Here is an 18509-nt window from a genome sequence, read left to right as displayed (position 1 = left end):
TGCGATGCCAATGACATTTATTTTTTATTATTGTTTATTTTAATTATGGGGAAAGGGAGTTGATTAGAATTTTTCGTTTGAATATTTTTTTATATTAAAAATGTTTTTTTTTTTTTTTTTTTAGTTGTCTCACAAGCAAATGGCATTTATTATGTAGAGAAAATTATTACAAGGCATTTGCTAATGTAAATGTAAAAAAAATGGTTACGACCGCCCTGCAGTCCAGCAGCAGTGGTCGTGTTTGCACACTATAGGAAAAAGCACTAGTCTACATACGCTCCCATGGTCCCGGCCACCAGAGAGGCCAATGCTTTTTCCTATAGTGAGCAAGCACGATCACCCCTGATGGATTACAAGGTGGTCATAACCATGGAAACAAGCAGTGTATAATGTGATGGAAAAATGAATCCAGACTGCAAAGGAAGCAATATGGAGAATCACAATACATTAGTAAGTGCCTTGTATTTTTCTCTACATGAAAAATGCTATTTGCTGAAGTGAGAGGACCCCTTTACGTCTCACTGGGTGGCTATAACAAACAATCGTTAGATCGCTTTTCCAATACATTGAAATGGATTACCATTGCAATGTATTGCAGATACTCTGTGATCTTTTGGAGAGACCAGGGCTTCTATATAGAAGCAACAGCTTCCCCTACCTCTACACAGGGAAGCTGTTTCGGATACCGTGGTCACAATTGTCTGTGATCACCGTTATCGCCAATTACAGACATTAGCTCCGGTGTCTGAAGTTTAAAAGGACAGAAACTTGTTGGCGAGCACAGTGGGCGTCATTTTTTTTTTAAAATACCGGCGCTGATACCCTGGACAGAACTGGAATCACAAGGTTCTATGTCAGGGATCAGCAACCTCCGCCGGCAATCCAGCTGTTCTGAAACTACAACTCCTAGAATCCTCCTTTTACTTCTATGGGAGTTACAAGAACAGCTGAGCAAGTGTGCATGCTGAGAGTTGTAGTTTCAAAGCAGCTGGAGTGCCGAAGGTTGCTGACCCCTGTTCTCTGTAGTGGCCCTGCCAGGGTCCTCCTGCCGCTCAGCTCCCATTTACTTGAGGATAGGTCTTCAAAATCTACGTCCTGGTAAAAACTCCTTTATCAATGTGTTCCCATTAGCAACCTTAAAGGGGTTTTCTGGTACTTTAAATTGATGACCTATCCTGAGATTAGTGGCGGGTCAACACTCGGCACCCCCACCGATCAGCTGCTGGCTCTGTCCAGTGTGTAGTTGCTGGCACTAGCATACTGCAGCTCAGCTCCCATCCACTTGAGCTGAGCTGCGAACGGCCACTATATAGCGGAGGGAACCTTCCATTTCCGTCCATGGTATTGTTTCCAGTGCCGGCTGCTGCCTCAGACAGCTGATCGGTGGGGATGCCGAGTGTGAGACCCCCACCGATTTGATACAGATGGCCTGTCCCGAGGATGGCTCCCTCTAGTGGTGCCCGATGGCAGACAGAAGTGTATAAAGTACAGTGAAAACATAGCTTCCCTATACAGGGGTGAAAATAATCAGCACTGAATGGGTGAAAATTAATTTTATGCTATTAGTGCCGCGAAATACAAAATAAATCCTCCTCCCAGTCGTGATTCTCCTACCATCTTGTCCTGTGCAGACCTAGGAGTCTCCATAATTACAGACGCAAACCATGCACCACTTCACCGCCAGCACATTATTTTGGGGGTTGACTCGGCATAGGACAGCATAGTCAACTACTGCGTTTCTGAACGTAGAGCAGAAATCTACAGCCGCCATCATGAGATACATAACACTTTTCGGGCTTGTTCACATGACCGTATGTGTTTTGCGGTCCGTTTTTCACTGATCCGTTGTTCCGTTTTTTGTATCCGTAGTGTTTCCGTTCCATATTTCCTCACAAAATCTCGGTATGGTTTCTGTATGCCATCCTTTTTTTTGCGGATCGCAAACGGAAACAGACAATTTGCAATCATTACTGTGATGTACTGTAATGTTTGTGAACAGTAAACACATGGGCAAAGTGGGCATTGATCCGCAAAATACAGATGTGTTCCGCATGCATTACGTATTTTTTGCGGACCCATTGACTTGAATGGAGCCACGGAACGTGATTTGCGGACAATAATAGGACAAGACTCAAAATGTTGCGGAACGGGAATACGGAATGCATTTTTTTTTTGCGGACCCATTGGGATAAATGGTTACGCATACGGAAATGGAAAAAATATACGGTCGTGTGAATGAGGCCTTTGGTTGCTTTATTCCCTTTTTTGTGGTGAATAAGCGGGAAAAAAAAATATCTAGCACTGCTTTTTTTTTTTACGGTGCCCATGTGGTGTTGGTCGTTATGGACGCGTCAATACCAAATATGTGGAGGGGATTTTATTTTTGCTATTTATTTTCCAGTGAAAAACATTTCTTCAATGGAAAAAAGAAGCATTTTTAAACTATAATAAATAAAACTTTAGCTTTTTTTTTTTTTTTAACCATTTACTAGCCACACAAGGGGACTTTAACAAATGATCTTCTGATTGCGTCTATAATACACTGTACTAATTATGCAGTGCAGCGTGTTATACTGTCAGTGCTATACTGACAGGCGCCATTGCTTTTATAATACACTGTACTCCTTATGTAGTACAATGTATTATACTGTCAGTGCTATACTGATATATTATTATATTGTACCATATATTCCTGCTCTGTGTTGCTCTGTGCAGTGCTTAGACTAGGTTGGCGCAATAAGTTGGCGGCCTAGCCTAAGCCCCGGCAGTCTAAGGCCACGATTTTCTCTGCCCGGTTTTAAGAAAAGTTTAGTGCAAATAGAGGAATAATAATGTGCAGGTTTTTTCAGCGCAGGGGACTTGATAAAGTCTCTGATCTTGTGGACTGCAGCTGTCACTTTATAGAAAAAATCTATTAGTAAAGCTCCAAAATGTCTCAGTGTAGCTTTAGCCTTAATGCAGGGGGTCCCTTATTCAGGACCCTCATCTGTTAGAGCGGAGAGCAAATTGAAATAATGACTCTTTCTCTGGAGGACCAGGCACATCTAAGCACTGGGTGTGAACAGTCCATTGATTTCAATGTAACCTGTGTAATGCTTCTTTTCTCCTGTGGAGGCGCTGCAGGGAAATTGAGCATGTGCTGCCAGGTTCCTCCTTAGATTACAGCTGGGTGTAAGCAGAAACAGGCCACCTTATGATCAGCTGACGAAGGGATTATGAAAGGTGGACAACTCCTTTAAATAATGCCAGTATTCATACTGCAAAAATATGTGATGACCCCCACCCCAACACACACACCTCCCCCACCCGTCCCCTCAACCACGCTAAAGGGCTGGCAGCTGCTGTCGTGGCTGAACCTTCATTCTTCAGATAACGGTCTAAAAATTACTGAGACATGTGCCGCCACTCTACTGATACAAGTTATTACATAGTCAGTTCTCATCTCTGACCAGAAATACTGCATGGGGGGGGGGGTGCTCATTATCAGAAAGGGACAGCAGTGATCCTATGGAATCCTGGATATGGGTATAGGACAGCTGTAAGAAGGATTAGATCGGCCTCTGTAGATAAACAAAAACATTTCCATTCACTGACAGCAATCATAGATCTTTAAGCTGGAAAATAATTGTCTTAAATAATAAATAGTTGTCTTATTAACTTCTCTAAACAATGTAGTAATTCATGTGTGAGCCAGTTCTGTCAGAGCAAGAGCCGTCATTCACAGATCCCCATAAGTGTATCAACTACAGATCCCCCATAACAGTGTCATCCGCAGATGGCAGATCCCCATAACAGTGTGTCATCCACAGATCCCCCATAACAGTGTGTCATCCACAGATCCCCATAACAGTGTGTCATCCACAGATCCTCCATAACAGTGTGTCATCCACAGATCCCCATAACAGTGTGTCATCTACAGATCCTCCATAACAGTGTGTCATCCACAGATCCCCCATAACAGTGTGTCCTCCACAGATCCCCATAACAGTTTGTCATCCACAGATCCCCATAACAGTGTGTCATCCACAGATCCCCATAACAGTGTGTCATCCACAGATCCCCATAACAGTGTGTCATCCACAGATCCACCATAACAGTGTGTCATCCACAGATCCCCCATAACAGTGTGTCCTCCACAGATCCACCATAACAGTGTGTCATCCACAGATCCACCATAAGTGTCATCCACAGATCCCCCATAACAGTGTGTCATCCAGAGATCCCACATAACAGTGTGTCATCCACAGATCCCCCTTAGTGGCTCGTTCACACAAACATGTGAAGCCCGTGCCCAGGCTGTGGACCGCAAATTGTGGTCCGTGATGCACGGACACCTTCCGTGGGGCAGGCACATAGGGATCGTGGACCCCTTCACTTGAATGGGTTCGCGATCCCTTCGTTCCGCAAAAAGATAGAGCATGTTCCATCTTTTTGCGGTGCGGAGGCACGGAACAGAAACCCAGAAAGCACTCCGTAGTGCTTCCGTAGTGTTCCGTTCCGTGCTTCCGTTCCGCATCTCCGGATTTGCGGAACCATTGAAATTAATGGGCCCACATCCGTGATGTGGAATGACAACGGAACGGTGCCCGCAATACGGGAATGGGACACCAACGGTCGTGTGAACAAGCCCTAACCCACCGTCACCCACAGATCCTCCATAATAGTGCGTCATCCACGGAACCTCCATAATAGTATGTCATATACATATCCACCATGACAGTGTCATCCACAGATCCCCCATAACAGTGTGTCATCCACAGATCCTCCATAACAGTGTGTCATCCACAGATCCCCATAACAGTGTGTCATCCACAGATCCTCCATAACAGTGTCATCCACAGATCCCCCATAACACAGTGTCATATACATATCCACCATGACAGTGTCATCCACAGATCCTCTATAAAAGTTTCATCCACAGCTCCCTCATAACAGTGTGTCATCCACAGATCCCCCATAACAGTGTGTCATCCACAGATCCCCCATAACAGTGTGTCATCCACAGATCCTCAATAAAAGTTTCATCCACAGATCCCTCATAACAGTGTGTCATCCACAGATCCCCCATAACAGTGTCACCCACAGATCCTCCATAAGTCTGTCATCCAAAGATCACCCATAACAATGTGTCATCTACAGATCCCCCATAACAGTGTTGCATCAAAAGATCTCCCACAACAGTGTCATCCACAGATCCCCCATAACAGTGTGTCATCCACAAATTCCCAATAAGGGTCATCCGCAGATCCCCCATAACAGTGTGTCATCTGCAGATCCCCCATAACAGGGTATCATCTATATATCCCCCATAACAGTGTCATCCACAGACCCCCATAACAGTGTGTCATCCACAGATCCCCTGTAAGTGTCATCCACAGATCCCCCATAACAGTGTGTCCTCCACAGATCTCCCCTCACAGTGTCATCCACAGATCCTCCATATAAGTGACGTCCCCCATAACAGTGTGCCATCCATAAATCCTCCATAAAATGAAATGAAATTAATGAGTCCGCAATATGGGAACGGGACACCAACGGTCGTGTGAATAAGCCCTAACAGTGTGTACATAATAGTGTGTCATCCACAGATCCCCCATAACAGTGTGTCATCCACAAATTTCCCATACGTGTCATCCGCATATCCTCCATAAGAGTGCGTCATCCGCAGATCCTCCATAACATTGTGTCATTCACAGATCCCCCATAACAGTGTGTCATTCACAGATCCTCCATAACATTGTGTCATTCATAGATCCCCCATAATAGTGTGTCATCCATATATCCCCTAACAGTGTGTCATCCACAGATCCCCCATAACAGTGTCTCCTCCACAGATCCCCCATAATAGTGTGTCATCCACAGAAACCCATGAGAGTGTTATCCATAGATCCCTTATAACAGTGTGTCATCCACAGATCCCCCATAAGTATGTCATCCACAGATCCCCCATAAAAGTGACATCCACAAATCCCTGATAACAGTGTGTCATACAGAGATCCCCCATAACAGTGCCATCCACAGACCCCCCATAACAGTGTGTCATCCACAGGTCCCCCATAAGTGTCCTCCACAGATCCCCAAACCAGTGTCATCCACAGATCCCCCATAACAGTGTGTCATTCACAGATCTCCCCATAACAATGTGTCATCCACAGATACTCCATAAAAGTGATGCCCACATATGCCCCATAACAGTGTGTCATCCTCAGATCCACCATAAAAGCGTGCCATCCATAGATCCTCCATAACAATGTGTCCTTCACAGATCTCCCATAACAGTGTCATCCACAGATCTCCCATAACAGTGTCATCCACAGATCCTCCATAAAAGTGACGTCCACAGATACCCCATAACAATGTCATCCACAGATCCTCCATAATAGTGTGTCACACACAGATCCCCCATAACAGTGTGTCATCCACAGATTCCCCATAACAGTGTCCTCCAAAGATCCCCCATAACAGTGGTATCTACAGATCCTCCATAACAGTGTGTCATCCACAGATCCTCCATAATAGTGTGTCTTCCACAGATCCCCCATAAACAGTGTGTCATCAAAAGATCCCTTATAACAATGTCATCCACAGATCCCCCATAACAGTGTGTCATCCACAGATCCTCCATAAAATTGACGTCCACAGATACCCCATAACAATATCATCCACAGATCCTCCATAATAGTGTGTCTTCAACAGATCCCCCATAAACAGTGTCTCATCAAAAAATCTCCCATAACAATGTCATCCATAGATCCTCCATAACAGTGTGTCATCCACAGATCCCCCATAACAGTGTCATACACAGATCCCCCATAACAGTGTGTCATACACAGATCCCCCATAAGTGTCCTCCACAGATCCTCCATAACAGTGTCATCCAAAGATCCTCCATAATAGTGTGTCTTCCACAGATCCCCCATAAACAGTGTGTCATCAAAAGATCCTCCATAACAATGTCATCCATAGATCCTCCATAACAATGTGTCACACACAGATCCCCCATAACAGTGTCATCCACAGATACCCCATAACAGTGTCATCCACAGATACCCCATAACAGTGTCATCCACAGATACCCCATAACAGTGTCTCATCCACAGATCCTCCAAAAAAGTGACGTCCACAAATCGTCCATAACAGTGTCCTCCACAGATCCCCATTACAGCGTCATCCACAGATTCCCCATAACAGTGTGTCATGCACAGATCCTACATAACAGTGTGTCATCCACAGATCCCCTATAACAGTGTTTCATCCACAGATCCCCCATAACAGTGTGTCATCCGCTGATCTCCCATAACAGTGCCATCCACAGATCCCCCATAATAGTGTGTCCTCCACAGATACCCCATAACATTGTCATCCACAGATCCCTTATAACAGTGTGTCACCCACAGATCCCCCATAACAGTGTGTTCTCCACAGATCCCCCATAACAGTGTGTCCTCCACATATCCCCCATAACAGTGTGTCCTCCACAAATCCCCCATAACAGTGTGTCATCCACAGATCCCTCCTAACAGTGTCATCCACTGATCCCAATAACAGTGTCATCCACTGATCCCCCATAAATGTCCTCCACAGATTCCCTATAACAATGTCCTCCACAGGTCCCCCATAACAGTGTCATCCACAGATCCCCCATAACAGTGTGTCATCCACAGATCCCCATAACAGTGTCATCCACAGATCCTCCATAACAGTGTCATTAACAGATCCCCCATAACAGTGTGTCATCCACAGATCCTCCATAACAGTGTCCTCCACAGAACCCCCATAACAGTGTGTCATCCACAGATCCCCCATAACAGTGTGTCATCCACAGATCCCCATAACAGTGTCATCCACAGATCCTCCATACCAGTGTCATCCACAGATCCCCCATAACAGTGTGTCACCCACAGATCCTCCATAACAGTATGTCATCCACAGATCCCCCATAACAGTGTGTCACCCACAGATCCTCCATAACAGTGTGTCCTCCGCAGATCCCCATAACAGTGTCATCCACAGATCCTCCATAACAGTGTCATTAACAGATCCCCCATAACAGTGTGTCATCCACAGATCCTCCATAACAGTGTCCTCCACAGAACCCCCATAACAGTGTGTCATCCACAGATCCCCCATAACAGTGTGTCATCCACAGATCCCCATAACAGTGTCATCCACAGATCCTCCATAACAGTGTCATTAACAGATCCCCCATAACAGTGTGTCATCCACAGATCCTCCATAACAGTGTCCTCCACAGAACCCCCATAACAGTGTGTCATCCACAGATCCCCCATAACAGTGTGTCATCCACAGATCCCCATAACAGTGTCATCCACAGATCCTCCATAACAGTGTCATTCACAGATCCCCATAACAGTGTGTCATCCACAGATCCTCCATAACAGTGTCCTCCACAGAACCCCCATAACAGTGTGTCATCCACAGATCCCCCATAACAGTGTGTCACCCACAGAACCCCTCATAAAAGTGTCATCCACAGATCCTCCATACCAGTGTCATCCACAGATCCCCCATAACAGTGTGTCACCCACAGATCCTCCATAACAGTATGTCATCCACAGATCCCCCATAACAGTATGTCATCCACAGATGCTCCATAACAGTGTGTCACCCACAGATCCCCATGAGAGTGTTATCCATAGATGCCCTATAAGTGTGTCATTCACAGATCCCCATATGTGTGTCTTCCACAGATCCCCCATAAGTGTCCACCACAGATCCCCCATAACAGTGTGTCACCCGCAGATCCTCTATAGCATTGTGTCATCCAAAGATCCCTCGAAACAGTGTGACATCTATATATTCACTATAACAGTATGTCCTCCAGTTCCCCTATTACAGTGTCATCCACAGATCCCCCATAATAGTGTGTCATCCACAGAAACCCATTAGAGTGTTATCTATAGATCCCCTATAACAGTGTGTCATCCACAGATCCCCCATAAGTGTTTCATCCACAGATCCCCCATAAAAGTGATATCCACAAATCCCCCATAACAGTGTGTCATCCAGAGATCCCCCATAACAGTGTGTCATCCAGAGATCCCCCATAACAGTGTCATCCACAGATCCCCCATAACAGTGTGTCATCCGCTGATCTCCCATAACAGTGCCATCCACAGATCCCCCATAATAGTGTGTCCTCCACAGATACCCCATAACATTGTCTTCCACAGATCCCTTATAACAGTGTGTCACCCACAGATCCCCCATAACAGTGTGTTCTCCACAGATCCCCCATAACAGTGTGTCCTCCACATATCCCCCATAACAGTGTGTCCTCCACAAATCCCCCATAACAGTGTGTCATCCACAGATCCCTCCTAACAGTGTCATCCACTGATCCCAATAACAGTGTCATCCACTGATCCCCCATAAATGTCCTTCACAGATTCCCCATAACAATGTCCTCCACAGGTCCCCCATAACAGTGTCATCCACAGATCCCCCATAACAGTGTGTCATCCACAGATCCCCATAACAGTGTCATCCACAGATCCTCCATAACAGTGTCATTAACAGATCCCCCATAACAGTGTGTCATCCACAGATCCTCCATAACAGTGTCCTCCACAGAACCCCCATAACAGTGTGTCATCCACAGATCCCCCATAACAGTGTGTCATCCACAGATCCCCATAACAGTGTCATCCACAGATCCTCCATAACAGTGTCATTCACAGATCCCCATAACAGTGTGTCATCCACAGATCCTCCATAACAGTGTCCTCCACAGAACCCCCATAACAGTGTGTCATCCACAGATCTCCCCATAACAATGTGTCATCCACAGATACTCCATAAAAGTGATGCCCACATATGCCCCATAACAGTGTGTCATCCTCAGATCCACCATAAAAGCGTGCCATCCATAGATCCTCCATAACAATGTGTCCTTCACAGATCTCCCATAACAGTGTCATCCACAGATCTCCCATAACAGTGTCATCCACAGATCCTCCATAAAAGTGACGTCCACAGATACCCCATAACAATGTCATCCACAGATCCTCCATAATAGTGTGTCACACACAGATCCCCCATAACAGTGTGTCATCCACAGATTCCCCATAACAGTGTCCTCCAAAGATCCCCCATAACAGTGGTATCTACAGATCCTCCATAACAGTGTGTCATCCACAGATCCTCCATAATAGTGTGTCTTCCACAGATCCCCCATAAACAGTGTGTCATCAAAAGATCCCTTATAACAATGTCATCCACAGATCCCCCATAACAGTGTGTCATCCACAGATCCTCCATAAAATTGACGTCCACAGATACCCCATAACAATGTCATCCACAGATCCTCCATAATAGTGTGTCTTCAACAGATCCCCCATAAACAGTGTCTCATCAAAAAATCTCCCATAACAATGTCATCCATAGATCCTCCATAACAGTGTGTCATCCACAGATCCCCCATAACAGTGTCATACACAGATCCCCCATAACAGTGTGTCATACACAGATCCCCCATAAGTGTCCTCCACAGATCCTCCATAACAGTGTCATCCAAAGATCCTCCATAATAGTGTGTCTTCCACAGATCCCCCATAAACAGTGTGTCATCAAAAGATCCTCCATAACAATGTCATCCATAGATCCTCCATAACAATGTGTCACACACAGATCCCCCATAACAGTGTCATCCACAGATACCCCATAACAGTGTCATCCACAGATACCCCATAACAGTGTCATCCACAGATACCCCATAACAGTGTCATCCACAGATACCCCATAACAGTGTCTCATCCACAGATCCTCCAAAAAAGTGACGTCCACAAATCGTCCATAACAGTGTCCTCCACAGATCCCCATTACAGCGTCATCCACAGATTCCCCATAACAGTGTGTCATGCACAGATCCTACATAACAGTGTGTCATCCACAGATCCCCTATAACAGTGTTTCATCCACAGATCCCCCATAACAGTGTGTCATCCGCTGATCTCCCATAACAGTGCCATCCACAGATCCCCCATAATAGTGTGTCCTCCACAGATACCCCATAACATTGTCATCCACAGATCCCTTATAACAGTGTGTCACCCACAGATCCCCCATAACAGTGTGTTCTCCACAGATCCCCCATAACAGTGTGTCCTCCACATATCCCCCATAACAGTGTGTCCTCCACAAATCCCCCATAACAGTGTGTCATCCACAGATCCCTCCTAACAGTGTCATCCACTGATCCCAATAACAGTGTCATCCACTGATCCCCCATAAATGTCCTTCACAGATTCCCCATAACAATGTCCTCCACAGGTCCCCCCATAACAGTGTCATCCACAGATCCCCCATAACAGTGTGTCATCCACAGATCCCCATAACAGTGTCATCCACAGATCCTCCATAACAGTGTCATTAACAGATCCCCCATAACAGTGTGTCATCCACAGATCCTCCATAACAGTGTCCTCCACAGAACCCCCATAACAGTGTGTCATCCACAGATCCCCCATAACAGTGTGTCATCCACAGATCCCCATAACAGTGTCATCCACAGATCCTCCATAACAGTGTCATTCACAGATCCCCATAACAGTGTGTCATCCACAGATCCTCCATAACAGTGTCCTCCACAGAACCCCCATAACAGTGTGTCATCCACAGATCCCCCATAACAGTGTGTCACCCACAGAACCCCTCATAAAAGTGTCATCCACAGATCCTCATACCAGTGTCATCCACAGATCCCCCATAACAGTGTGTCACCCACAGATCCTCCATAACAGTATGTCATCCACAGATCCCCCATAACAGTGTGTCACCCACAGATCCTCCATAACAGTGTGTCCTCCGCAGATCCCCATAACAGTGTCATCCACAGATCCTCCATAACAGTGTCATTAACAGATCCCCCATAACAGTGTGTCATCCACAGATCCTCCATAACAGTGTCCTCCACAGAACCCCCATAACAGTGTGTCATCCACAGATCCCCCATAACAGTGTGTCATCCACAGATCCCCATAACAGTGTCATCCACAGATCCTCCATAACAGTGTCATTAACAGATCCCCCATAACAGTGTGTCATCCACAGATCCTCCATAACAGTGTCCTCCACAGAACCCCCATAACAGTGTGTCATCCACAGATCCCCCATAACAGTGTGTCATCCACAGATCCCCATAACAGTGTCATCCACAGATCCTCCATAACAGTGTCATTCACAGATCCCCATAACAGTGTGTCATCCACAGATCCTCCATAACAGTGTCCTCCACAGAACCCCCATAACAGTGTGTCATCCACAGATCCCCCATAACAGTGTGTCACCCACAGAACCCCTCATAAAAGTGTCATCCACAGATCCTCCATACCAGTGTCATCCACAGATCCCCCATAACAGTGTGTCACCCACAGATCCTCCATAACAGTATGTCATCCACAGATCCCCCATAACAGTATGTCATCCACAGATGCTCCATAACAGTGTGTCACCCACAGATCCCCATGAGAGTGTTATCCATAGATGCCCTATAAGTGTGTCATTCACAGATCCCCATATGTGTGTCTTCCACAGATCCCCCATAAGTGTCCACCACAGATCCCCCATAACAGTGTGTCACCCGCAGATCCTCTATAGCATTGTGTCATCCAAAGATCCCTCGAAACAGTGTGACATCTATATATTCACTATAACAGTATGTCCTCCAGTTCCCCTATTACAGTGTCATCCACAGATCCCCCATAATAGTGTGTCATCCACAGAAACCCATTAGAGTGTTATCTATAGATCCCCTATAACAGTGTGTCATCCACAGATCCCCCATAAGTGTTTCATCCACAGATCCCCCATAAAAGTGATATCCACAAATCCCCCATAACAGTGTGTCATCCAGAGATCCCCCATAACAGTGTGTCATCCAGAGATCCCCCATAACAGTGTCATCCACGGATCCCCCATAACAGTGTCATCCACGGATCCCCTATAACAGTGTGTCACCCACAGATCCCCCATAAGTGTCTTCCACAGATCCCCAAACCAGTGTCATCCACAGATACCCCTTAACAGTGTGTCATTCACAGATCCCCCATAACAGTGTGTCATCCGCAGATCCCCTATAAGTGTCATCTGCAGATCCCCCATAACAGTGTGTAATTCACAGATCTCCCCTTACAGTGTCATCCTCAGATCCCCCATAAAAGCGTGCCATTCATAGATCCTCCATAACAGTGTGTCATTCACCATTCACAGATCTCCCATAGCAGTGTCATCCACAAATCTTCCATTACAGTGTCATCCACAGATCCTCCATGAAAGTGACGTCCACAGATACCCCATAACAATGTCATCCACAGATCTTCCATAATAGTGTGTCTTCCACAGATCCCCCATAAACAGTGTGTCATCAAAATATCCCTTATAACATGGATGTCAAACTCATGGCCCTCCAGATGTTGCAAAACTACAACTCCCATCATTCCCTGATAGCCGTAGTATGCCCAGGCATGATGGGAGTTGTAGTTTTGCAACAGCTGGAGGGCCACGAGTTTGACATCCCTGCCTTATAACAATGTGATCCATAGATCCTCCATAACAGTGTGTCACACACAGATCCCCCATAACAGTTTGTCATCCACAGATCTCCCATAATAGTGTCATCCACAGATCCCCCATAACAGTGTGTCCTTCACAGATCCCCCCAAACTGTCCTCCACAGATCCCCCATAACTATCCTCCACAGATCCCCCATAACTATCCTCCACAGATCCCCCATAACTATCCTCCGCAGATCCCCCATAACAGTGTCATCCACAGATCCCCCATAACAGTGTGTCCTCCACAGATCCCCATTACAGCGTCATCCACAGATTCCCCATAACAGTGTGTCATCCACAGATCCCCCATAACAGTGTGTCATCCACAGATTCCCCATAAGTGTGTCATCTTCAGATCCCCCATAACAATATGTCCTCAACAGATCCCCCATAATAGTGTCCTCCACAGATCCCACATAATATTGTGTCATCAAAAGATCCCCCACAACAATGGCATCCACAGATCCTCCATAAGTGTGTCTTCCACAGATCCCCCATAAACAGTGTGTCATCAAAAGATCCTCCATAACAGTGTGTCACACACAGATCCCCCATAATAGTGTCATCCACAAATCCTCCATAATAGTGTGTCTTCCACAGATCCCCCATAACAGTGTGTCTTCCACAGATCCCCCATAACAGTGTCATCCACAGATCCCCATTACAGCGTCATTCACAGATTCCCCATAACAGCATCACCCACAGATTCCCTATAACAATATGTCCTCAACAGATCTTCCATAACAATGTGTCATCCACAGATCCCCCATAACATTGTGTCATCCACAGATCCCCCATAACATTGTGTCATCCACAGATCCCCCATAACAGTGTCATCCACAAATCCTTCATAATAGTGTGTCTTCCACAGATCCCCCATAAACAGTGTGTCATCAAAAGATCCTCCATAACAATGTTATCCATAGATCCTCCATAACAGTGTCACACACAGATCCCCATAACAGTGTGTCATCCACAGATCCCCCATAACAGTGTATCATCCACAGATCCCCATTACAGCGTCATCCACAGATTCCCCATAACAATATGTCCTCAACAGATCTTCCATAACAGTGTCCTCCACAGATCCCCATAACATTGTGTCATCAAAAGATCCCCTACAACAGTGGTATCCACAGATCCTCCATATCAGTGTGTCATCCACAGATCCCCCATACCAGTGTCATCTGTGTCATCCACAGATCCCCCATAACAATGTGTCATCCACAGATCCCCCATAACAGTGTGTCATCCACAAATCCCCCATAACAGTGTGTCTTCCACAAATCCCCCATAACAGTGTCATCCGCAGATCTCCCATAACAGTGTCATCCGCAGATCTCCCATAACAGTGTCACCCATAGATCCCCCATAAGTGTCCACCACAGATCCCATAACAGTGTGTCATCCGCAGATCTTCCATAACATTGTGTCATTTACAGATCCCCCATAACAGTGGGACATCTATATATTCCCTATAACAGTATGTCCTCCACAGATCCCCCATTACAGTGTCATCCACAGATCCCCCATAACAGTGTGTCATCCACAGATCCTCCATAATAGTGTGTCTTCCACAGATCCCTCAAAACAGTGTGTCATCAAAAGATCCCCTACAATAGTGTCATCCAGAAATCCCCCCATAACAATGTCATCCATAGATCCTCCATAACAGTGTGTCATCCACAGATCCACATAAAAGTGTGTCATCCACAGATCCCCCACAACAGTGTGTCCTCCACAGATTCCCCATAACATTGTGTCATCTACAGATCCCCCATAACAGTGTGTCATCTACAGATCCCCCATAACAGTGTCATCCACAGAGCTCCATAACAGTGTGTCATCCACAGATCCCCCATAATTGTACTCCACAGATCCCCTATAACAGTGTCATCCACAGATCCCCTATAACAGTGTGTCATCCGCAGATCCCCCATAACATTGTGTCATCCGCAGATCTCCCATAACAGTGTCTCATCCACAGATCCCCCATAACATTGTGTCATCCGCAGATCCCCCATAACATTGTGTCATCCGCAGATCTCCCATAACAGTGTCTCATCCACAGATCCCCCATAACATTGTGTCATCCACAGATCCCCCATAACATTGTGTCATCCACAGATCCCCCATAACATTGTGTCATCCGCACATCTCCCATAACAGTGTCTCATCCACAGATCCCCCATAACAGTGTGTCATCCACAGATCCCCCATAACAGTGTGTCATCCACAGATCCCCCATAACAGTGTGTCCTCCGCAGATCCCCCATAACAGTGTGTCCTCCGCAGATCCCCCATAACAGTATGTCCTCCACTGATCCCCCATAACAGTGTGTCATCCACAGATCCCCCATAACAGTGTCATCCACAGATCCCCTATAACAGTGTGTCATCAAAAGACCCCTACAACACTATCATCCACAGATCTCCCATAACAGTGTGTCATCCACAGATCCCTCACAACAGTGTCATCCACAGATCCCTCACAACAGTGTCATCCACAGATTCCCCACAACAGTGTTATTCACAGATCCCCCACAACAGTGTGATCCACAGATCCCCCACAACAGTGTCATCAACAGATTCCCCATAAGTGTGTCATCCACAGACCCCCCATAAGTGTGTAATTCACAGATCCTCCATAACAGTGTGTAATTCACAGATCCCCCATAATGGTCCTCCACAGATCCCCATAACAGTGTGTCATCAATAGACCCCCCCACAACGGTGTCATCCACAGAACCCCCATAACAGTGTGTCCTCCGCAGATCCCCCATAACAGTGTGTCCTCCACAGATCCCCCATAACAGTGTGTCATCCACAGATCCTCCATAACAGTGTGTCCTCCGCAGATCCCCCATAACAGTGTGTCCTCCGTAGATCCCCCATAACAGTGTGTCCTCCGTAGATCCCCCATAACAGTGTGTCCTCCACAGATCCCCCATAACAGTGTGTCCTCCACAGATGTAAGGAGTTGCACTTTGATATTGGGACATTGGATACCCTGACGGCCCAGACTAAACAGCCATCTGCACATTGTGATGTTACTCATATTCCTGTCACTCGTGGTTTACAATTATATATTACATTTGTGCTGTAATAAGAGGCGATATTTGCGTCCGTGTAAATTATAACCTACAGATTCCTGCTGTATTACGGGCCGGAGCCCTTGCTGCCCCCTCTGTACAAGATCCAGTCCACACTTATATTTAATGCTTTATTTATGGACTGTCTCTATGACTCCACCAAACAATCCCTGCTGAAACCTCATCTCAGGCCTCCTCGGTCTTCTATGTGGTTCACATTCTGCCTAGTGTAGAGTGTAAGCTCTGTGGCCCAGGAATTTGAATCATCTGCAGAGCTGCGGGGTAACACGTTGGCTCTGCCATACTTTGATGCCACCAACTACATTTCACTTTTTTGTTCTCACCGTCCCATGTACTGCAGCATTTCCATGTCTGGGAATGTTCATCCTGAGCCCCATGATTCATGAACATTAGGCTATCGCTATAGAATTGCCCGAAGAGTTATGGAAACAAACAGAGAGCAGGGCAGAGTACTAACATGGTACTTAGAGAAAAAGCTAAGCGACAACTGCTGGGGCAGAGTAATGGTGGACATTTGTGGTTGTCAGGAACAGTTCAGAAGAATACTACGGGACTTCACAAAAGAGGCCGACTTGGAGTCCTTTCAGGAAAATGTCCTTTATAGGCATGAAATGTAGGGATCTGGTCCTTACCTCTGCTTGTAGGCATCTCGCTCCCTCTTGACCTTCCCCAAAACATTGTACAGAGCTCTGATCTCAGGGGTGATGGTATCGATCTGAACTCCAACCCCATCTGCGTGACCCCAATAAGCTCCGCATCCGCTACTGACCGACCCCACGTCGGACCTGGTCATCAGCCTCCGTGGCCCATACACCCATGATTGAGGAGGAGTTGGAGTCGGACGAGTCAGACCCAGAAGAGGCGGCGGTAAAATGGGCCCCACAAAGCCGGTCTGGACAGCTTGGTCCCTGGTGATGGGCCCCGCTCCTTGGGCTCTTTCCAACGCCCTCTCCAGAGAGCGGTTCCTACGTTCCAGCTCATGCACCTTGGCCAAGAAGCAGCGGAATCTCAAGTTGAGGGTCTTCAAGACGCTGATGTTGGAACCAAAGTCATTGCGCAAAGCTGAGGCCCCCCCACCCTGAGCGTAGGGGGCCCCTAGAAGTAACGAGCACTGCGGAGGCGATGGGGGGCTGTCACCCGACTGCAAAGGGGAATCCGACGAGACAAGGAGGAGATTGGGAGTTAATAGAGGATTCATCGCTGGACTGTTCTGAGCACTGCAAAGGGGAGGACCAGCAAAAGCAGGAGGATGGTGGTGGTGGGAAGGGGAGTCACATCATCTATGTTTTGGGGGACATGGATGTGAGGGAGATCTGTGAAGGTGAGGGGATGCAGGGCGACTGAAGGAACAGGGAAGGAAGAATATAATGACTGGAAGGAGAGGAATGGGCTGGAGGAAGAAGAGGGCACATCAGCTGTGACGTGGAGCGAGAGGGGGGGACATTCCTCCTCTCCACCGCAGGCAACACAGAGACCAACTGCAGAGAGAGGGGGAGGACTGGAGGAGAGGCAGACATGGGGGGAGAGGGACTGGAGGGCACATCCCCCTGCAGGAGGGGCGAAAACATGGACAACCACATACAATGATCGGGGGGATAATTCTAAACTGGTGCAAAGGAGAAGTTTCCCATAGCAGCCAATCAGAATGGAGCTGTCATGGGGAAAAAAGGGGCCTCTGAGAGATAAGGGGGTCTGATTGGTTGCTATGAGCAACCGCTCCCTTGTCACCATGTTTTGTAAATCACCCCCATCATTCTCATCTATGAGGTGAGGCCAGGGACGTGATCACATTCTGTCAGGAGCAGTGAAGGCCCCTGTACAG

At 46.7% G+C, this 18509-nt stretch overlaps 1 protein-coding gene across 2 annotated transcripts in view; it reads right to left on the bottom strand.

Moving 5' to 3' along the window:
- Window positions 1–18127, bottom strand: part of IFFO1 (intermediate filament family orphan 1) — a 51964-nt gene extending 33837 nt beyond the window's left edge. For both annotated transcript variants that reach the window (XM_044273380.1, XM_044273381.1), the window contains exon 1: window positions 17320–18127. In XM_044273380.1, coding sequence (XP_044129315.1) covers window positions 17320–17885 — 566 coding nt within the window. In that variant the 5' untranslated portion in view covers window positions 17886–18127. The remainder of the gene's footprint in view (window positions 1–17319) is intronic.
- Window positions 18128–18509: the final 382 nt, after the last annotated feature.

The sequence above is a fragment of the Bufo gargarizans genome, unplaced genomic scaffold (assembly GCF_014858855.1).
Source record: "Bufo gargarizans isolate SCDJY-AF-19 unplaced genomic scaffold, ASM1485885v1 fragScaff_scaffold_607_pilon:::fragment_2:::debris, whole genome shotgun sequence".
Taxonomy (NCBI): Eukaryota; Metazoa; Chordata; class Amphibia; order Anura; family Bufonidae; genus Bufo; species Bufo gargarizans.
The sequence above is the reverse complement of the archived record's forward strand: the minus strand, read 5'-3'. Positions and strand labels throughout refer to the sequence as shown.